General features: G+C 51.4%; 1 protein-coding gene across 2 annotated transcripts in view; it reads right to left on the minus strand.

Moving 5' to 3' along the window:
* Positions 1–4,787: 4,787 nt before the first annotated feature.
* HSPA12A (heat shock protein family A (Hsp70) member 12A) overlaps positions 4,788–22,411 on the minus strand; it is a gene marked incomplete at both ends in the record, with an annotated part of 142,024 nt that continues 124,400 nt past the window's right edge. For both annotated transcript variants that reach the window (XM_082674068.1, XM_082674069.1), the window contains 7 exons: positions 4,788–5,425; positions 6,360–6,463; positions 7,161–7,419; positions 8,369–8,473; positions 9,052–9,138; positions 12,721–12,892; positions 20,774–20,890. In XM_082674068.1, the coding sequence (XP_082530194.1) occupies positions 4,788–5,425; positions 6,360–6,463; positions 7,161–7,419; positions 8,369–8,473; positions 9,052–9,138; positions 12,721–12,892; positions 20,774–20,890 (1,482 nt within the window). The remainder of the gene's footprint in view (positions 5,426–6,359; positions 6,464–7,160; positions 7,420–8,368; positions 8,474–9,051; positions 9,139–12,720; positions 12,893–20,773; positions 20,891–22,411) is intronic.

A 22,411-nucleotide genomic window follows, 5' to 3' on the forward strand; every position in this document is an offset into this window, starting at 1 on the left:
AGCTGCTGAAGTTGCTGACTTTCAACACCCCCTGAAAGGAGTTCAGGGTGGAGAGCAGAAAAGAGGCCCTCTGTGCTCTGGGAAGAACTGGCCCAACAGGTCTTCAGAGAGTTAGATATTTTCAGGAGCCGATTTTATTTTATGAGCCTAATGCTTGCATCTCCTCGTATTTAGAAAAGCACTAAAATCCTTCATGGTGACGTCCGCTCCTCACGACTAGCAGAAACCTTCTGCAAAAAATATGTGCCTGATTGCATGCACTCCCTCTTCACCAGAATCACATATATACTGACTCCCCCCCACCCCACCTCTTCAGAGCAGTTTCTCAGATCTGAAATGCTGTCTCCCGGGCTATAGCCCTCATTTTGTCCCAAGTGAAACTTAGCTCTCAACTCTCACATTGTGCACTTCTTTAAGTCGACAAAACCAAGATGCCCACCGTGTGACCCAGATCCAGGGATTGAGTGGCCTTTACAGACGGCTAGTCCCAGCCACTCCCTACAGATGAGGAAACGGCAGCCACACTGCCTGCTGGCTCTACTTTGCAAAACACGTTTGTTTGACTGTACATCCTGGCCTTCCCGACCTCTCCTCATGGGAACTAAACTTCAGATGAAAGCTGGTGTAGCTACCCACTTAGGAAGAAGCCACTTATACCTCCCTCGAGGTCCTAGGGCCCACCTCAGACTATCCAGAAACTCCTAGAGCCAACTCTGGAGGGTGACCCAGACATAGAGCCCGGAATAAACCCAAGGCCCTAGATGCAGCGGCCAGCCAGTTGTGCCTGCTAGGACACCAGAGGACAAGGCATCAGTCCTTGGCCTTCTGCTTTTTTTTTTTTAATGACCTTCATTTGGGTGCAGTGGAGTTGTCAGTTGTCACTGTGGCTTATCTGCCTTCTCTCTGGCAAGGCTGCTTTCTTTGGTTTCAAGGGAAAAGGGGTTCGTGGATGTCCATGGAGGCTTGGTTCCCAGCGAACAGAGGAGCCAGTCTTATTGGAATGAAAGTTAATAAAGCTTGCAACACCTAGGAAAAGACCTGAAAATCAATTTCCATCTGAGATGGGGTAGAGGGGAAAGTCAGTAATGTATCTATAATTCCATTTACAAATTCAGAGTGCACAAAAGAAGTCTGGGCCACATGAGATCCAGAGTTTTGCTTTATTAGACATCTGTGAAGACAGTTTGCAGATACAGTCAGATTGTGAATTGCTGCCACGTTCTGTGAAGTTCGAATTTATAGTGAACAAGACCCCAGTGGCTGTTATTTTAGAATATATTTCCATATTCCAAGCCGATAAGAGATACGATGTTATGGCCAACAACTTTTATACTAGTCACCCACTTCAGCCATTTCCCAGCATAAATACGCAGCTTAATCACAGCTATTTCATCTCTACAATGTGTGATTCGATCTTCAGCTAATAATGCATTTTGATTCCTGTTTATATAGGTGCATGCGATTCTTTGCCACCCTGGCAATTAACCAGACCTGGATTCTAAAAGCTAAACTTGATCTAAATAACATTCTAGGGGTAGGGCAGGCTCTGTAATCTGGATTCATCTTAGCCATCGGTCTGCAGAAACGCTTGTATGTTTCCTCTTTCCTCTCTTGTCCATGTGACATTCTTGTCTGACATTCAACATTTATTAATGCCTGCTGTGTACAGAAAGGGAAGTTACAAAGGAAACCCTTTGACAGTTCTGCTTCCAAGAAACTTGAACCTCAGATAATATGCCAGGGACAACTGAGTGATGCGTTAAGACAACGGGCCTTTTAGAAACTTTCTAAGATTAGAAAATGTGTCCACATGTACCTATCCAGTGTTCTTACTCTAGAATATTTCTGTGGGGGGGAAGGGGAGAAGGGGTGGATTTGAGGATTCCCTCTAAGAAGTCTGACTATCAGGGCTGCATCTCTGGAGCAGAAGAAAATCCAGTAAAATCATCACCCCCTCTCCATCATCTTTTTGCCAACATTGCAAATTTCAACCATTTCATTTAAGAGAAATAGACAAGGAGACATCCTTAATGCAAGATGGGAAAGGCCTTACATTAGCCAAGAAAAGGACTTGACTCTATTACTCACACATACACTTAATCCAGTAGAAAAGCTGGATTTGGGTACCACCTGATTCCTCCCTTTGATGCTGGTGTCCTGAAAACATCACACTTTGCCTTCAGAGTGACTGCTTCGCCCCACGAGGAGACGCTGACAACCCTGCAGGGACACAGAGTCTTCGGAGGTTTTTCTGCACAGTCACATGGCTTACAGAACCAGAACGTTCAGCTCTCAAAGACAGTTCAGGAGAATCGATACATTATTATGCACCTTTAAATATAAACTGTGAACCTTTGGGAAGGATGTGTGTGTAGAAAGGTCTGATGGAGCTGTCAATCCAGCCGGTCTATTTCGTAGAGGATTCTGACCCTAGGCACCTCTGTCTGTTGCTCGGTCTGCGCACACAGTCCATAGCTTAGCATCAGTACAAATCAATGTCTAGTAAGCACAATTAAGAAATGAAACCATGGAAACTTAAAGGCAGCAATGTCATCAACAAAATTCAAAGAGCATTTTCCCTTTTTTTTTTAACAAGAGCATATTGTAGAAATCAAGATTCTGTACAATTTTCTAATATTATATGTACATAAAATTATATTACTTATAACTGAATGGAAAAGTCTTGTTTGTAGAGTATGGCTGGCAACACCAAAGACAGACCCATGACATTTAGCTTTTGAAGCTGAGCAGGCAGCGAGAGAACCCTAGAGCCACATCTGTGTCTCGATGCGAAACCCCGCTGCTAAGTATGTGACCAGCATCCTCTAGTTCTGGGTTTGTCAGTGTTTCACGTTCTAGTAGGGAATTCTGCAGCAAGCGATGGGAAAAAGAAGACACTTAGCATGAAGTTGGAAATGCTACTTAAAATCTGCATATGATAATGGGTTTGTGAATCCAAGTATTCAAAGTTAGTGGCTGAGTCATCCACCCTCCCCTCATTCGTTATGCATGCCTCTGGTGATTTAAAATCGAGTTAACTCCAGCAGGTGGAAAAGACAGCTTTGAACAGATCACAGGGGCTGAGTCAGGTTCTTGATGCTTTTCCTCAGTTGGCTCCTGAATGTTGAAGACTGGCTTTGCAAGTGGGGAAGGATGGAGAGCGGACACACACACCCGTTGGTTCCTCAGCCCCATTCTGAGGCTGCCTTTCTTCCAATCTTTTTCCTCCCCGGGCCCTTCCTGTGAAGGTTAAAAGCGCCCTCCCCGAGCCAGCTGGAGCTCCAGTCCCACTCACAAGAAGGTTAAAAACGCCCTCCCCAAGCCAGCTGGAGCTCCAGCCCCACTCACAAGAGGGCAACGTGTGGGACTGTGGTTCTTCACTTGCAGACTCACTCCCTAAGGGAACCCAACTGGAAGCTGCAGGCTCTGGTCTGGGCCCCAGCTTTCCGAAACCCTAAAGTTAGGAGTTTTCAAATTCCAACTGAACCACAGTCCCCTGTGGCATTTACTAAAACTTGCAGATTCTGGTTCCCCTCTCCAAGACTTGAGTTCATAAAAGGGACAGAATCCAGGAACCTGTATTTCAGAAGCGCCCAGGCAGTTCTTGCGCGGGAGATCCACAGATCTGCTTTGAGAAAACCCAGCTTCATTCACTAAGTACAGATCTCTGAATGCCTTTAGATAGAATCTTCAGTTCTAGTTTTAAAACTGAAGATTTTAAATGCAACATTTCGTTAAACAGATTCTCTGCCCAGGTATCACCAATGTATTCTTTTCAAAATGTGGAAATAAATGGCCAAATCTCTTAGGGAGATGAGGGCAAGCAGGGAGGAGGGAGTTAGTTTAAGATACGGGTGCCTGTCAAGGGGAGGGGCTGTTCCGGACTCCCGGGCTTGGTGATGTGAAGGAGGCAACCTGCAACTTCATTTTCTCACACAGAATCCTACGAAGGTTAACGCAGATTACTTATGAATTCAGAAACCAGGATTTGGCCTTTGGGGAGTTCTATCACAGCATATAATTTGGGATATGTCACTAGCTCAATATCCATTTCCCTCGAAGCAAATTTTTACCTGCTGAAAAGTCGAGGTGTCAGCTCTCCCACTCACAAATCCTAGTGGATTAGCTGAAGCTACAGTTATTCTTCACTAACCCTTTCTGGAATTTAAATTATGAGAATCTAAAATAGCGCCCAGTGTAGGCAGTCTTCTCCCACCAGCTAAAAACCCTCCAAGCTCCCAGTGAATCATCACTTTTAATCACACCATGATGAAAAGAAATTAACTGCAGATGGATGGCATTTTATAGCGACTGCCATCCAAAACATGTAAAAAAGAAAAGTCTCGAGAGAGATGAAGAATCTCCTCCTGGCTCAAAGATCTTATTTCAAATCTGGAAGGATCGCGACAGGGCATCCTAAGTTCTCCATAAGGGAGATCTCTTCGACCCAAGCCCGATCACTGCTGCAGAAATGTACTGATCCCCTTGTGGGGCGGCGGGGGGTGGGGGTGGGGGTTTCACCACTTCGTACCTATGAACACTAGCTGCTTTTCTGGGATCCTCAAATTCCTTATTTCCCCACCTCCATCTTCACTGCCAACAGTTTTTCTGACTCCAGTGTGCCCTCAAAAATCCCTAATTATTTCTAGCCCTGGCTGTTCTCATCTTCCCTGCTGAAATTCAGACGGGTGATGGCTAGGGTCAAGGGCAGGGAAAGAACAGTCAGGGTTGAGGTCAGCAGATGCAGGTGAGCTGAGCCCAAGGGGACAGGCGGCGGGGAGGGCCAGTTAGTAATTTAAGAAGTCGATCCCAACCTTGACGCTCTTGGAGGTGGCTACATCCACGGCCGTGGCCTTGATCTCAGTGTCCCCGAACTGCATAAGGGTCTGGATCTCCCTGCGGGTGGGCACGGCAGTGCCGCTGGTCCCCGTGAGATCGAGGCGCAGCGTGCCGCACTTCTTCACCCCGGGGTCGGTGATGAAGCTCACGTTGTCGAGCTCAGAGCTATAGATGTTGATGACAATGACCAGCTGGGAGGGCTTGGCCGGGGTGTAGCTGCGCTTGACCAGCTCGCCCAGGGCCACGGACTGGTCAGCGGAGATGAACTTGTCGAAGACGTCAGTGCACCAGCGAGTGCCGTCCTTCACCAGCAGCTTCTCGGGCGGGTGCTTGCCCTCCACGTAGCGGTTCAGCACCCCAACCCCGTAGGTGAGCGGGGACCGGCGCACCTTGATGACAGTGGGGTCCAGGCCGAAGAGGACGGCGCCCTTGAGGATGGTGAGGCCCACGTCCTGGGGGATGATGATACGGCACTGGTCGCCGAAGGCAGCCTGCACCGCCTGCTGCAGGAGGGGCGCCTCGGCGAAGCCGCCCACCAGGAAGAGGAACTTGACCGTGGACACTTCCGGCTTCTGAAACAGGTCCCCTGAAAGGGAAGAGTAATGGACAGAGACCTGTCACCAAAAGCCAGAAGGGGACTGGGCGGCCTGAGAATGTGGAGAATGGACAAAGCCGCTTGGGCCAGCTGGAGGACAGGCTTAGTCTGACCTTGTTGAACGGAATATTTTTGTAGAGCCAATCTTTTAAAGAAAGGAGGGGTTTGTACATCAGTATGTTCAGGAATAAAAACCAAAGCTACTGCTAAGTAGAAACTTATTTTAACAGCTAGACAGTGAGCAGTTTACGTAGTTCTTCGTTACACATAAATGAATACCCCTTGCCCTCTCCAAACCTGCGGTTCTGTTAAGGCAGGCTGTTATCAATATTATTCTTTGGTTTTCATAAAATCCCCATCCCACCTCTAGGAGTTCTGACTGTGTAGGTGCAGGGTGGGAAGTGTGTGGAGGGGCCTGGACACTGAAAGAGGCCCCTGGTGAGCCTACTGTGTGTCTCTGGGCGAGGGCCCCTGAGGGAGCAGGTTAAGTGCACGGCCAGATTCCGTTTGCTCTCTTGTGGGAGACCTTTCTTTGGTTTACACAACAGTTCCTCCTCCCTAGCAGAGGTTGTGATTTCTAATTTGTTCTGATACAGCAAAGACCATCCATTCCCTAAGGCCTGTCACTCGATGATAATATTGCTTTAGGTCTCCCGCCTCTCTGACTTTTGAAGCCAAATGGAAGCCCAAGTGAGAATAGGCTCTGGGCTGCTTTGCAGTACCTGAGGTGAGGGATCCACAGCCAGTGCCCAGCAACCGCCCTCATGCATGCCCAGGCCCTGCCCACTCCTGCCGGGGCCCTGGCCTGCGGCTCCAAGACCCAGACCCCCTGCCATCCTGACTTCACATACACTGGTTGGTGATATTGGAAACATCAGTCCCCATTCTTGGCCACTGAGTGGCCGAGCCCTGGCTGATCACTTACGGAGATGCTCAATGATGCTATCGATGGTCGGCTTAAAAAGGGCATTCATGGCATCTGGACTCATCCTCAGCATCCCCTGCGAGGACCACTTCACAAAATCCACACTGTGTAGGCATGGCAGAGAGAGAACGAGCGGTGAGTGTATAAAGGATACCCGGGCTAACCTGCATAGTCACGGGCCCTGGTAGAATGGTTGTCACATCCGAGGGGGCTGAAGGGGGCTTGAAAGTCCAAAGAACCCTTAGAAATACACTAAACCACCAGGACCTAGACTCTTAGAAGCTTCAAAGCTAAGGCATAACCTCTTTTGTTTCTCTTTGCTTTTGCCTGTGGCCAACATTCATTCCCCTGAGACAGTGGAAGCCAAAGTCTAGTGCAGAAGGCAGGGTGATAAATAATTCAACAAATATTTACCGAGCACCTACTACCTATGCATCAGGTTCTGTTGTAGACACTGGGGATAAAGCAGGGCCCCAAACAGACAAACTTCCCTGATTTCATACAGCTTATCTTTTTAGCGCGTAATCATAGCTGACACAGAGGTAGTATTTTCCAGGTCTCAGGCATTCTGCTAAGCATATATGAATACATTTCATCCTCACAACAACCCTTTGAGGTAAGTGGAATTATCATGCCCATTTTCCAGGTGAAAAAACCAAGGAACAAAAAAGTTGAGTCACTTGCCCAAGGTCACACAGCAAGTGTGTTGGATTGGAACTCAGAGTCCACACCACCTTCCTCCTCCCCACGAACACGTTCTACCCCCCAGACTGTCCCGAGCCAAACACGAGCCCAGCTCACTTGCTCTTCCTCAAGGCGTGCTCCACGCTGTGCCCACGGAACTTCTTGTAGTAGTCAATGAAGGAGAAGGGCAGGGTGATATTCAGAGGGTTAGTTCGGTCCGGGGCAGCTGCCCTTTTGCGAGACTCAAATGCAATCATTAAGTCAACCCAGGCCGCAGGACGCTTGATTTTGAATTGCTCAATAAAATCCTCTCCGAATATTTTACACAGAAGCTTTTCAAATTCATAATCTACTCCTAAAGATCCGTAGGGTCCACCTGAGTCAAGGACAAAAAGGGAGACCACTGTTAAAGACGGCCAGAAATGGAAGCCGGCGTCTGAGAAGCAGCTGCCCTGGGTTCTGGGCTCTGCTCAACGACAGCAGCACAGCCTCGGACCCACTTAGCCAGCAGACCGCAGCTATGCGTTTTTACTTACACTTTAAAACCCTTAGGTTCTTCTCATTCCACGTGGAGAAACTTTCCTACAGAAATCACTCGTCAACAATCTGTTTAAAATCAATTACATTTTAAATAAAATCAATACATTTAACTAACTAGGGGCATCATGGTCTTCCCACCCAAGAAATCCAAGGACAGTGTCTGGAAAACCAGCAGACCTCACTTAGTTCCTGTGATCTACTAATTACTCATCCCCACCCCACCAAGAAGAAGAGAATGTTCTTTGGTTTGATGATCTTGAATCAAGACCAGGCATCGTGGGACCTCCCTAGAAAGCTTAACCAAATCACAGGTGACGATCGTGGCCAGGATCTGAAACAGGCTCACTTTATGCCCAAACCCAAGTTATGGTGGTTTGTTTTAAAGGCCATTTAACTGCATTTTTTTTTTTTTTTTTTTTTTTTTTTGCAGTACGCGGGCCTCTCACTGTTGTGGCCTCTCCCGCCGCGGAGCACAGGTTCCGCACGCACAGGCTCAGCGGCCATGGCTCATGGGCCCAGCCGCTCCGCGGCATGTGAGATCTTCCCGGACCGGGGCACGAACCCATGTCCCCTGCCTCGGCAGGCGGACTCTCAACCACCGCACCACCAGGGAAGCCCCATTTAACTGCATTTTGCTCTCTGGTCTCATGCATCCGTATCCTCTACTGCCTGTAATTCCACATGCTGATGGCACTGAAAGAATGAGATACTGAGAGAAATCTGAAATGGGTAAAACAGCTCAGGTATGAGAAAATTAGCCATTTTTCTCATTTTCTCAGGCTTACCTGTTGCTTTGTACAGTTCTTTAAGGTGTCCCTCCGGTAACCGTATCTGGTGGACTGTCAGGTCTACGGTGCCACCGCCACTGTCCACTACCACATACTTGTCACCTGGTACAAAAACAGCCAACCTTTATACAGACCACTTGTCCATCACGTCCTGGAACAAGCTGCCAGGATGACTTGGTGCACCCAGCTAAGCACCATCAACACTCATTAGTACAATAGTTTTGCTAATTAGCCACACAGTGAGTTATTCATGACTAAAGAGATGAGATAGTGTCTGCCCAGAAGTGCTGGTTAGCATGGATGATGAACCCAGATGAGTGAACCTTTAGGACTAAAGCATTCAGGTCATGCGCTGCTGCATACCTGACACGTGTGGACCACTTCCTGCCAAGTTAATAGCACCATCAAATGACCTGCTGTTTAGCACAAGACTCACTCTGGAACTGGTGAGTTCCAATTCCTACTTTTCTTCTGAAGAACCTATATGGTTTTAGAACATGCAAAATTACAGCTCCAAAAAGAGCTCTCCCTGGGTGAGTGGTCTGTAAAACCAACTGATCTGGAACATTTTCCAAAAGTACAAAAGGAACAAATAGAAATGCATTTTTGCCAGCAGCCCCCGCCCCCCCCCCCCCCACACACACAATCCAGCAGGGGCAAAGGACGTTTAAGGATGCTACCTTCCTCCAGCTCGGACCAGATTTCTCCTATGACATTCTCCACCAAAAAGGTTCGACTCTGCCGATTACGTCGTGTGTGTTCCTTGGCTAGTGGCCAACAGAAAGAAAATAACGACGGGTAAGAAAACATGAAAAAGCTGGCAGTCAGTGGAGGTAAAAGAGCCTGGGGGGTTTAGGAACAGAACATTTGGCGATACTTGATCAAAACGATTACATAAATGCAACATAGGGAATGACAGAGTCAGCTCTTCCAGAGCAAGCAGCTATTTCCACCAGCCTTCATCTATTCATCTGCCTGGCAGCTCTGGCCAATGCCCTGCTGAAAAGCTCTCCCTGATGAGATTCCCTTCCTCCAGGGACACTTTCAGGGGAATGCGCATAAAATAGGCCAATTTCCTGGCTTTGCTGCCCCAGTGAGGAGGCTGTCTGCCAAGCAGCCTTCAGTGCGCTTGGCTAAATAATTTCACATCAAGCAGCTTTGTCTGATAGAAGGAATGCGGGGTATGTTTTCCTAATCTGGATCCTGGATAAACGGCCAGGAGCCCTTTCCAGACCCCGTTGAAGTCGACATGCTCTTCAGCCACAAGGTGGCGCTTCAGCCGCAAGGTGGCACGGCTGAACCTAGAAAAGTCGGCGCTGCCTTTTTCCTGCACACCGCGGGACAACCTGGGGGTGGCTCGGGGTACTCAGGGGCTGTGACTCGCATGGGTATTTCTTGCCCCGCAGGCCTCCTGACAGCCCCGTGAGGCGGACAGGCACAAATCATATCGCCCTGTGTTCAGACGAGGAAACCAGGTCAGGGAGGTCAAGGGACTTGCAGTTCCCACGACTCTGTCTTGCAGCCTGAAATTAACCCTCAGGCCACGGACCCCCTCTGCCTTTGAGATTTAACAATTTAGAGTGAAGTCTGAAAGAGCAGAATACGAATGTTAAGAGGTGAGAAAGGTGCTGTGAGAGGGAGCCTGGGAAGCAGCAGAGCACCGGCACGATGGGAATTTGGGCAAATCACTTAACGTCTCTCACAGGCAGAGCTGGGACCAGCCGTCTGATTTATCCTCAGCACCCACTGTGACACCAGGCACACAGCAAGTGATAAGGAAGGCAAAGCACCAAGTGTGAGACTGGGAACCCAACAAATGATCACTACAATGAACAGTTTAGAGCAATCCTGGCTTTACAGACGAAGGCTCTGTCCACCACTCGCTGTCCCATCCCACAAGTGTCCTCCCGACCAATTTTTTTTAGTCTCTAAGCCCTACAAATCCATCTGTTGCTGGTTATCCAATAAAGAACCCTTGACCCTCCAGCCTCCTTCAGCAAGGAGCACAGTGTTTGCAAAACATCTTCTCTGGGGATTAGAATGGCAAACATCGGGCCAGCCTTAAGTTCCTCAGGCTCTGGTTTAGAGCAGAGAGGCCGCCCCCCCCGCCCCCCCCATCCCGATTAAAGAGTTCCCGCAGGCCTGGGAGGGATCTCCAAACTCAGGGCTTCTCTGCTGTTCCCAACACCGGCTCCAGGTGAACTTATATTGCACACCTCGTAGTGGGCACTGGTTTTCTAAAACAATCTAGATGACTAAGGAAATGGCATTCATAATAAACATCCTAGTGAGGCTAATAAAACATGTTCTAAGCTTCAAAAAATTATCTCATTTTTCAGGCAAATTAAGCCCAAGATTGAGAAAAATGTAGCCTTTTCTAATCTCGTTAAGTCTTTTTGGAGTAAAATAATACCGACAGCAAACCCTGCAGTGCTGGAGGCAGAGTGCCAGCTCTGGTCTCCTCAGTGGTGACCACTGGGAGTCCATCAGGGAGGAGCATCGGAGGGCAGAAAACAGCCAGGGGGTCTCAGGGTATTAATGCCATCCTGGGTATCCCGGATTAAGTGCTCTGCCAGGCCTCGGCACATAGCAAGCACCCCGTCCTTCCGGGAGACAGGTTCCCACCGTAAAGCGATGCTGAGATAGAACCCCTGTCTCACTGCCCCTCTGAGGGATGGTGGCCAACAATTTGAGGATTTCAAAAACCAAAGACACCCCTCTGAGCACAGGAAACAACAGTAAATCCCACAAGGCACAGGACACAGACACAGCAGTGTGAAGGTAGGTAGGATATGGTAAAGAAAGGGAAGCGAAAACTGAGCTCTTGGGGAAGGCAAGCATTCAAAACAATTCCCCCCTCAAATGTGAATGTTATACTTAAGAAGCGTCAATGCCGTGTTGAATTAGCTAATTCTGACATGAGCTGCTGTTTATGAACAATGGCGAAAGAACCAGCATATGAAATACAGAGCCCAGTCAGTCACTCCTCTTTTTTCCAGTTACAACAATGAAGAAGGAAATGTAAATAACGAGATCATCCTGAGTATTTAAAACATGAATGCACTGGATTTAGTTAGCGGTGAGGCCAGCCTTGGCACGATGGGGAGGCCAAGCATTGTGAGAAAAAGGCAAATCAAGCCCTCAAACTTGAGGGGAAGCCCGTTTCCATTCATTCTGGGTGGATCAGATCCAGGGTGTGAACACGTGGCCCCAGCAGGCTGAGGCAGCAGCCTGGGGACAAGCGAACTTCCTGCCACTGTCTTGTGGCTGAGGTTAACAGACGCCTCCACCCTGGGTTCAAAATGAAGAGCAGTGGCTGCCGGGGCAGAGTCACCCTGGGAAGAGGAAGAGAGGCCTGTCTGGGCAGGAATGTGTGCCTGCGAAGTGTGAGCCTGGGCCCCAGCACCCCAGGCAGTGCAGAGACAGGCGTTGGGAAGAGGACCAAGAAAAGCTTGGGACCAACTGGTGACCGTCCTCACTGATGGCATCCCTCTCCTCCTGGGCCTGGGCCTTGCAGGGCAGGATGGAGACGGGCTTGGGCGATGGGGGGCTTTCTGTCCTCGGAGCCCTCACCCGGGCACAGAGCTCAGAGCCGGGGCGCACAGCGCCACCTCCCCGGCTCCCATCAGCTTCCATGCTCACTCACGTGGCTGTGAGTGATCCAGGGTGTCTGCAGACTCCGTGGTCCTGGACAGACCGACGGAACCCCGCATTCCAGGGAAAACAGTCCTGAGGCACAAGATTGTGAGCAACTTGCATCTAGTAAACATTAGAGAGAAGAAGGCCCTTAAAATGCCCATCCCGGGTCTCCATGGGCGATGCTCCTTCCCACAGCTAAACGAGCATCAGCCCCTCAGGACACGTCAGCCCTTTCCATCTCTAGCTTCAACTCTCGCCAGGTTTACAGTTAAGACACATACTGAGCTCATCACACACGAAGCGGCCCCAGTGAGTGAGTCAGCAATAAATCAACAATCTTAACGGAGGAATTAATAACAAGCAAGTGGGATGAGATTAAGAATCAGTTCATAGAGAGGAGAGATTAAACGCCCAGTAAAATGCAAGGCCGAGAGCTGCTCTCAGGCCACCCTTGGGTTCTTGGAGAGAAGTGCTCTCCCCTAAGGCACTTGGGTGGGTGACGAACTAGGGTAACCACTGCTGAGTTTACGGGGGTCCTTGGAGGGGCCAGGTAGGGGGCTGAGCACAGAGGTACTTAAGGGCCAACCTCCTTCAGAAGCATCTTGATTTCTCACGACCGCACTGAGTGCCTTTAAAACTCCAAGGCACAGAAACATGCAGGGGGCTGGAGGGAAGACAGCAGGGAGGGGGAGAGAGAGAGCAGGAGGTACCCTGTGCAAACCCAGCTCCTACTGTGTCACTGGCGCTGTACCCATTGACCGCGGCCTTGCTGCTCAGCTCGATCATCTGGTGCAACCGCAGCTTCCGGCAGTAGATGGAGGCCGCCTCGGGCTCCAAGGCAATGATGAGCTGCTCTGAGTTCTCGGGGGAAGCCAGGCCTGCCTGGAAGACAGAAGGCAAGGCTGGGACCCAGGCTCCCTGGCCAGGACCCCTCCAAGGACACCCACGCCTTGGGCTGACACCCCGCAAGGAAGGGACACTCACAAGCTGCTTGTTTGGGAAATTCCCTCCACAGGCCTCTCCAGAGCCTAAAATCGGGGGTGATCGGGTGCCGGTCCCCAAGCCAGGTACCCAAACGTCACAGAGTGGGGAACGAAAATGTACAAGCGCCCTTGGGAAATTCCAGGCTCTGTGAGCCTCAGGGCCTCCTGCATTTGGGGCCTGCTTGGCCCAGAACTGAGAAGCACAAAGGGGCAAAGGACCGAAAACTTTGAAAACCCCCACGGGATGGAAGGCCGATGGTCTGTTTCCAGTTCCAGGACTAAATGGTCTGACCGGATCGTAGCAAACCCCGATCTTTGGTGGCCTAGGAAACAGAAAGGCCATCACTGGGCCTCAGCTATGCAAGCGTCTGATTCTGTCGTGTGGGAATCTGACCTGTTATCTCCAGAGCACCAGGAAGGTTCCAGGAGAAAGCCCCCCGTGGAATCCCACAGAGTCCCCATTTCCTAGAGTGCAGGGGGAAAGGCCACTGACAGTTATCTTATTCAAAGCCTCTACCCCTTTCAGAGCAGAAATGCTTCTGCCCCGTGACACCTGGCTTGCTCCAGTCACAGCCCCTCCAGGCTTCACGAAGGGCAGCCAGGAGGCTCCGGGACCAGCCTTCTGAGGGTACTCAGAGACACAGCCCGGACTGGCCTCTCACGGCCTTGACCTGGAGCACGAGATCTAGCTTGCTTGTTGAAGCCGCCCAAGCTCACGGCTTTCCGTGGTCGCCAGCACAATAGGAGATAAAAACTAGCTCCTTCGATCAGCACTGCGTTTGCTGACTTTGCTGCCGTTTCCGAGGAAACCCGGGATGCGCCCTCACGTGGTACCCCTTTGGAGAAGGCTCCCAGGTGTCCCCAGGCCCCTGGGGGGTTAGTGGGCTCATCTCGTCAACCAGGGACAAAGGTCTGCCTAATGTCACACACGTACAATGACCCGGTGGGGAAGAGCTGGCCTAGAGTCACGGGCGTGCGCGGAAGGAGCTTAGGAGGGTCAGTTACTGGGCAAGGAGGGGAGGGGAGCTCAGGTTAGAAATTAGAAATGCCTTTCGTCCAAGCCCTTCACTCTATGAAGAAGGAAACCAAGGCTCGGAGAGGTAGGGCAACCAACTGTCCCGGTTTCCTGGGGCACGGGCCTTTCAGTGCTAAAACCGGGCCAGTCTTAGGCTCCAGGGTATCCCAGAGAAGTGGCAGAGCAGCCCAGGCCCAGGTCTTGAGCCTTGCAGACCAGCTCTTTAATTGGTTCTCAGCTCTCCTGCTCTTAGTAATTCCAGGTACTGGGGTAGGGCCCAGGCCTCTGTACTTTGACAAAACCCGCGGGCGCCCCTAATACTCCCGAACTGGTTTGAGGTACGCTCTCTACTCATTTACTCTGCGACAGTACTGCCTAGACCTGCTGTCATTCATTGTCACTAATAACCACACCCCAAACGAACCAGTTAATTACGTCTTAATGAGATACCATCAGCCGGCAGGTGACTGAAAATCTCCACTCTGCCGAAACCATGAATGCCTCACAAGGGCAGAACCCGTCTGGACCGAACCGAAACCATGAATGCCTCACAAGGGCAGAACCCGTCTGGACCGAACCGAAACCATGAATGCCTCACAAGGGCAGAACCCGTCTGGACCGAATGACAAGAACAGATGGAACCGCACACGCCTACACCCTCCGCCAGGAACCCGCCTCCTTCCTGCCTTGTACCCTTGGCTAAGGCCAACCACAAGGGCAGCATCTGTGCCCATCAGCAGGGTCCCCAGGTCAGAGGCCAGGTCTGCCCTTAGCTTACACGGGTCAATAGGTTAGTGACACAGATGCGCGACAAGATTTCCCCATCCAAGGGAATGAAGGTGCCCCCTCCCCCAGCCTCACTTTCTCATAGTGTCTCCTCAGACACCCTCAGCACAAAGGCAGACAAAGGTTAAGATGCCCGATGAAATAGGACATGGGTTACACGTGTCAGGTGCCACCAGGAACAGTGAAACCTCTGAACCTTTATCCCCAGGATCCCAGAAGAGGAATTCCAAAGTGACGCCAGGAGGAGCCCCGTCTATAGAACAGCGCTCGTGGACTGGTTCTTCTATCCTCATGGGTTTGTACGTAAAGCCAAGGCCCTCCTCGAACAGAAGCTCACAGGCCCAGCTCCCACAACATGGGCTGAGGGAGAAGGAGACGCGTTACAAAGCAACAGTGGGCCCTGGATGTACAAGTTCAGGGTGGAGGATAAACTTGGAGGAGGCTAGGGCGGGCAGAGCAGAGCAGTGCCCGGGACTCGGTGTGGAGGAAAGGCACGGGCTCTGCCCACTCAAAAGGCACATTCCTGTCATTGTGTCCCACTGGGATGTCAACCAGCCAGGCAGCTCCCATGTGGCCGGTAAGAGCAACAGGGGCCTGGGCCCAGCGGGAATGGGGACGGCAGGGGACAAAGGAGAGCAGAAAATAGACGCCCTTATTCTCCTCCATGCCTACCCAGAAATTCTGAGCAGGGTCTCTAACTTATATGTGAAATATCTACGTGGAAAATCACATCAAGAGGTCCAGAGGAGTGAAGAGCCTGGAGGAAAATGTTACATTTTCCTCCAGGCTCTTCACTCAAGGGCATCCGAGGGTACCTGGTGTGTGACTGAGACCACCCCCCCCACACACACCGGATGCTCCCACCTCCTGAAGATGTGAAAGACAATCAGGCTGACCTGAATCTGCCCCAAACAGCGTGGGCTGCACCCCTCGGGGGGCCTTTCACCTGTCCCTCCCCAGCTGGGCTGGCCTCAGCTCCACAGCCAAAGCTTTGACCCATTTCCATGGGGGCTTCCCCACAGTACCCTGCTCAGGATGCAGACAGAAGCAAAGGCGAAGAGGACCCCAAACCAGAGGGGAGGGGAAAGGCAAGGTCAGTGGGGGCCCCGGCAGTGCCTGGGAGACCCAGGACAAAGTAACAACACTCCATTGCTTAAGCCAGCCCCCCTGTCCACTCCCCAGTGAGAGTGAGGGGCCGTGTCCCTACCAGCAAACTCTCATGGACGTCACAGGGAGAGGGGAGGGGGAGGCAAAGGGAGGCAGCTGCCTCTGCACAGATTCCCAGTCACCAGGAGGCTTCCCAGAGCTGCTGGTGGGCTCCAAGAGAAGGAGGAAATGCGAACGTCTCTGCCACACTCTCAGAAACCCAGATGTCTTTATCTCTGAGAGAAGGATCCAGTGCCCTGAAATGTAAGCTTTGTTTCCACATGAAAACACTTGCCGTCCTTCTCAGCAGAAGCCCTCTGGCCTGGCAGCTGGCAGGAGACCTGGGGGTCTTTTCCTGGGATCAGGCCAGGGTCAACCGGGGCAGGAGAGCTCTCTCTCCACTTTCAATAATTCTGCCTCTGGAGCTGGTATCTCAAGGCCACTGTTCCGTTCCAACGTGAGCTCTCCCTCTGCTCGTCCCCCGGCCCAGCACCTGGCATATTCTGCCCCCGACTATAGATCCATGGGGACCTGTCTAGCCTCTCCTGCAAGATGGTACATCTTCTAAGGGCAGCAGTCAGGTCTTCTTGCCCCGGAGCACACAGTAGGTGCTCAGAGAGCAGCTGCCGCAGGAACGAGTCACCCATCCCTCCAGCCAGCCTTTATTCTGCAATTTCCGGCCCTTCTCAGGAGAGCATTTCAAACACGACCTGAGGATTCTGCAATCAGAAAGCGTCTGAACAAGGAGGTTGCTACCCCATTTGACTTCACGAATCTGGGCAGCAAGAACTCCATCGTGGTAGTTTGTAGCGCTCTGCTTCCTGGTCACAAGCTCCACCTGAAAGGAGCGGGTGGATGAGAAGACCGCACTCCAGGGAGGCCGAGGACGTGGGCAGTGACCACCTCGACCACCGCTCCTTGGCCCTGCAGTCAGCCAGGCAGATCCGCCAGGGGCTGTGTCCACGGCTGAGAAAAACGGCTGGACCAGCGGAGTACTCAGCTGGCCTGGTGTCAGACGGCAAAGAGCTGCAGCTGCGCGGCTTCTAAGCATCATGGGGCTGGCTTTCTTTCCTGACATGATTACTTTTCACTGCAGTTTGTTCAGAAAGGGAGGCAAATGCAAGCTGCAACTCCGTGTTAGAGGAGATCAGCGTACGTGGGGGAACATCACTGATTTAACAGGTTTCTGAAACCTACCAGAGTTACACATTTTAGGCAAAATGCCTCTAGAAATACACTGGACCACCTCCTATGCATGATGTGCTCAGGACGCAGTGGAACTATCTCCTCATTCTGGGTCTTTTCTGAGGGCCTCAGAAGAGGCATCAGCCGTTCCTTCTGCCACCATCTTTTCACTGAATGTTCTCAAAGGGTCTAAAGCTGTCCCGAGGCTGTGGATTATAAAAGATGGAGACTTAACCCACTTTCTCAACAATCACCTGACATAAGAGGAGTTTTGGAAGTTTCACAGATGAAACTGTGCCCATGTCAAGTGCTGGGCAGCCCTCACTGGCAGTGAATCTCAGTCCTCCAAGTGCAGGCCCCAGGCCCACCCCCTGCAGGCCTGCTTCTCCACGGGAGATGCTGCCCAGAGATTCATCTCCTGGCTCTGGTCCAGGCCTCTCCCCCTCCCCCAGGCCGGTGGAGGATGACCTTCAGCCTCCATGTGACCGTGCCATGAACTTGGGCTCGGGAGGCCCCCCATGAGCCCGGAAGGAGGGGCTCCACTTGCCACAGGCAAGCGGGGTGGACAGACGAGTTTCCCAGCTGCTCTGACGGAGAACCATCCCACCTCCTTCCTCATCCTTCCTGTTCATCTGTCAGAAGCCAGGCCGACAGGCAGCAGCACATCAGGTGGAAGGGCTGGTGGGCACTCTCAGATTTCAGAAGCTGGGCGGGCCAAAAACTGTGTTTTTTGCTCAGGTTCTGTATTTATCAGGTTTCTCCAGAGAAACAGAGCCAGTAGGATGTATGCATATGTAGAAAGAGCTTTATTATAAGGAACTGGCTTACGCGATTATGGCGACTGTCAAATCCCAAGACCTCAGCCGGCAAGCTGGACAGCCAGGAGGGCCGATGGTATAATTCCCTTGCCGGCAGGCTCAAGACGCAGGAGGAGGCGATATTTCATTTGGAGTCCAAAGGCAGGGGGAAAACAAGGCTCCAGTCTGAAGGCAGGCAGGCAGGCAGACAGGAGGAATTCCCTCTCATTTTATCTAGGAAGGTTCAGCCTTTTGTTCTAGTCAGGCCTTCCACTGATTGAATGAGACCCACCCACCTTAGGGAGGGCAATCTGCTCTATTTAATTGATTTAAATGTTCATCTCATCCTGAAACACACTCACAGCAACACTCAGAATGATGTCTGACCAAATATCTGGGTATCCCTAGGCCCAGTCAGGTTGACACATAAGCGTAACCATCACAGGTATGCATCTTTCTTACTCTGCATAATAAATGGAAGGTGAGGAGGGAGAGTTGGAGAGATGCTGATTTTGGAGAGTAGCAAGTTCTATTTCCATCTTGTCATGAAGACTCTCCCAGAAGACAGGCTGAAGAGGGTGCCCTGATATGCCACCTGCCCCTTGGCAGAAGTACAGATGGCTTCAACGAACCACCTGGATGCAAGTGATTTGAGAGCAGGGCTCCCGTCCTACGACTCGAGCGCCCACCACAGTTCTGGCACAGGAGGCCCCTGGCACAGGCTGTTCAATGAATAAATGAACGAGTGAACAAAGAATGAATGAATGGTACCTGCCATCTTAGAATCCATCCAGTGACTGTAAACTGAACACAAGTATCAAATCAGAGCTACAAAGGGCCCAAAATTAAGCTGCACAGACACTGTCCTGGACAAACGTTACCCGGCATGGAGGACATGCCGATCCACAGGGTGTCTCTGGGCCTCAGGAAGCAAATTCCCCCATCCCCTCCGTCTATGCTGGCCACCTGGGCCCTGCCCAGGAGCTGCCGGCCCTCCTACTGCCTGAGGTGCCAAAGCCTAGAGGACGCCACACCCCCCTCAGCCTGGTTTCCCCCTTGGCCTCCCCAGTGTAAGGGGCCTCTCCCCACACTGGCCCCACCCTCTCAGAGAGACAGTCCTTGAAGAGCCGGCCCAGGGCTCCATGAGCCCCGACAAATCTACAAGTCACCGCACCTCTTTCTTTTTCAGGCTAAAACTAAGAACTGTCCCCTTTCCGGGTCACGTGTTTGTTGCTGAAGTCTTCCCATGGGCTGGAAAATGAAAGTCAAAACCATGATTCTTGAGTATCCTTCCTGGGAAAACTCAGGATCCCAGGCTGTGTCTTAGCAGACAGCCATGTCCCGGTGTCCCATCTTTGGGTCTCTGGACACTGCCTGAAGGCTGACACCGAGGAAAAGCTCCCTGATGCCCAGGGCTCCCATGGACAGTGAAACTGCATTTGTGTCTCTTCCTTTTTAAAGAAGTTGCCTCCTTCTGGAACTTCCACCTTCTTCCTTCATCCGTATAAAAACAAATCTATTTTTGGCAAACACAAAGACTGAGCCAGATTCTCACGCTGAACAGAGGAAGGGGAGAGCAGAGGAGCCAGCCTGGGGCAGGGAAGGGAAGGAAGGGAATGGGAGAGCACGGGGGAGGGCGGGGGTGGAACACTGCCCTTCCTTGAACTCTACCTGCAGCCTGGAGTAAAGCCTCAAGCGTCCAGGACAATTCATGACGCCAAGGTGCCTGGGGCCATTTGACTGTGTTCAGAGATCAGCGTTGATTAGATGGGCGTTTTGAAAGGAAAGGTTTATTTATATTTATACATATGGCCACAGACTCAACATCAAAGGTGTGTCTCCAGGGAAAGGTGGCTCTCTCCTGAGAGGTGTGGCAGGGGACAAGGGGACATCTACGACCTTTGTGATCTTCCCCAGCCCACTCAGGTTGGAGGCTCTGAAAACTGAGTCTCAGCACAGACTCGACCCAGGCCCCAGGGTCGGCTTTCATTTATCAACCCCGGGGACTACGTACAACAGGGGCCAGCTCTGTCCCCAGGACCGGAACAGCAGGTCAGGACGGCCTCTGCCATTCTTGCCACGAAGTCAGACACTCATGGGAGCCCCGTCGTGGCACAGGATGTCCGCAAACAACGTGAGGGTTGGAGGCCACGGGGGTTTTGGCACCAGGGGTGCCCCCTGCACCCACGAGGGATGGGCTGGCCGTCGACGCTGGGATGTTCTGGCTCCATGGCGCCATGTTGACTGGCTCGCTCCCTAACTGTACACTGCCCTCACCCCGCTGCGGGCGTCCTCCACCAGGCAGGTCCAGCAGCCCCCTCCCCTGTCTGGGGCGCCCGTACATGCCATGCTCCTGTGTCGCTCCTAAGATGAACCGTGCAGAGGACAACCGTACCCCCTTTATTTTCCAGCCGCATAGGTGCAGCTTTCGGCCTCCACCAGGCTGATGGGCCTGGTCCATGGCCATCGGCCTTGTCTTTATTTCTTCCTTGTTCAAATATTCCTGTTCCCCAAGCCTTTTCCTTGAGGGTCTCACTTCCATTTGCCCACAGAGAAATACCTCTGAACCTCAGTTTGCAATCCTAGCCCCAAGGAACCTACAGGGGCAACAAGACCTGGAAATGAATAAAGTCAGAAGGAAAACTGAGCCCAGCCCCTCCCCTTGTCCGTCTGACCCCCGCTGCTCCCCGAGGAGGAAGCTGAGGAATGGGAAGGCTCCTGGCCTCTCGCCTGTGGGAGACCCCTCGCTGCCTCCCCAAGGAGGCCTGTGAATGCTGGGGGACCCTGGAGTGGAGTGACGGCCACCGCCAGGTGTATCTTGGGCCCTGCCTGCCCCCAGCCCCGCGCTTACCTGGTAGGCAGCTTGTCTCATGAACTGCTTGGCGGGCTGTTTCCAGATGGCAGGCACTGTGATAACCCATCTGACATCAGAGTTCTCGAACTCTGAACCCGTCTGATCGCTCAGCTCCTAAAGCCAAGGAAAATGCAGCAGGTCAGGTGGACAGAGCTGGTCCTCCTGTGGCTTTGCTGAAAATCCAGGCTTCCTGGCCGTGAACTCTTGGGGCATCTATTCCGCGGCCCCCCCGAACTTATCAGCGTCAGGAACAAGAGTCTGTTTTCCGAATATACAGCAAACAGGGAGCTCCCAGCTCCTTCCACTCCCTGGATGTGGCTTCAGGTGGGAGATGGGCAGATCTGAGGCCTCTGGCCACTTCCTAGTCATGTGACTTAGGGCAAGTGACAACCTCTCAGGCCTCAGCTTCCTTATCTGTACAGTAGGAATAACAGTAAGCTCATACAGTTATTGGGAGGATTGATAATTTCCTGAGAGCTACACTTCCTGGCAGCTTGCTCCAGTGTCAACCTTGTTAAGCCCTTTCCATAGCTCAAGCGCCATTAATCCACCTGAGAGTCCTGTTAGGAAGAGATTAGCACTGCCCCTCTTCTACAGGTGGCAAACTAAGGCCTGGATACATTCGGTATCTTTGTGATGACTGCCCAGCTAGAAAGTAGCAGAGCCAAAGTTTGGACCCAGACGCAGGTCTATCTTGACTTGAAAGGCCAAGGTCTTAACTAAATTGTTACTTTTGGTCTCGTATCTGATCAGTGCCTGGCCCACAGGAATGCTTGACGACTGGTAGCATTTGTTAGCAGAGTTGTGTCACTGTCACCCACCTTACTGCAGGCCCAGCACATCAGTGGAGTTTTCCTGGCGGGATGGTAAGGGTAGGAACAACATGACCTAAGCAAGAACCGTGCTGCCCTTGACTTTCAGTTAATGTAAAACCTATCTACAAAACAGAAACAGACTCACAGACATAGAGCTCAGACTTGTGGTTGCCAAGGGTGGACGGATGGGGAGGTAGGGGAGAGAGAGGGATGGACTGGGAGTTTGGGCTTGGTAAATGCAAACTATTGCATTTAGAATGGCTAAACAACAAGGTCCTACTGTATATGCAATATCCTGGGATAAACCATAAAGGAAAAGAGTATTAAAAAAAAAGAATGTCTATATGCATATAGCTGAGTCACTTTGCTGTACAGCAGAGACGGGCACAACACTGTAAATCAACTCTTCTTCAAAAAAAAGAAAATCAGTGGGACCCATGTGGATAAACAGGACGGGTGGAAGCATCAGAGGTTTCCATCAGGCCCAGGTAGACAAAATATGTCTCTAGAATAGCTCTCAGACTCAGTATTCCCACCGGCAGAATGGGAAGAATAACACTAACCCACAGCATTACTGGCAAGATTAAATGAGAACACACAGGGAACATCCGGCCCAGAGAAGACCTCTGATTGATGCTTGTCCCCCACTTCTCCTCCCCTTCCTGTTGCCACGTTCACCAGACAAATCTGAAATCAAACCTAAACACACACTGATGTGCTTCTGCATCAAAGTCCGCTCTGGGGACATGTTTCAGAAGATTAATAGGCTGGCGGTTTTTTCCTAATGGGTATCTCATTTTCTCTATTGTTTCACATAGTT

This window comes from Grampus griseus, assembly GCF_964374135.1.
Source record: "Grampus griseus genome assembly, chromosome: 16".
In the NCBI taxonomy this organism is placed as follows: domain Eukaryota; kingdom Metazoa; phylum Chordata; class Mammalia; order Artiodactyla; family Delphinidae; genus Grampus; species Grampus griseus.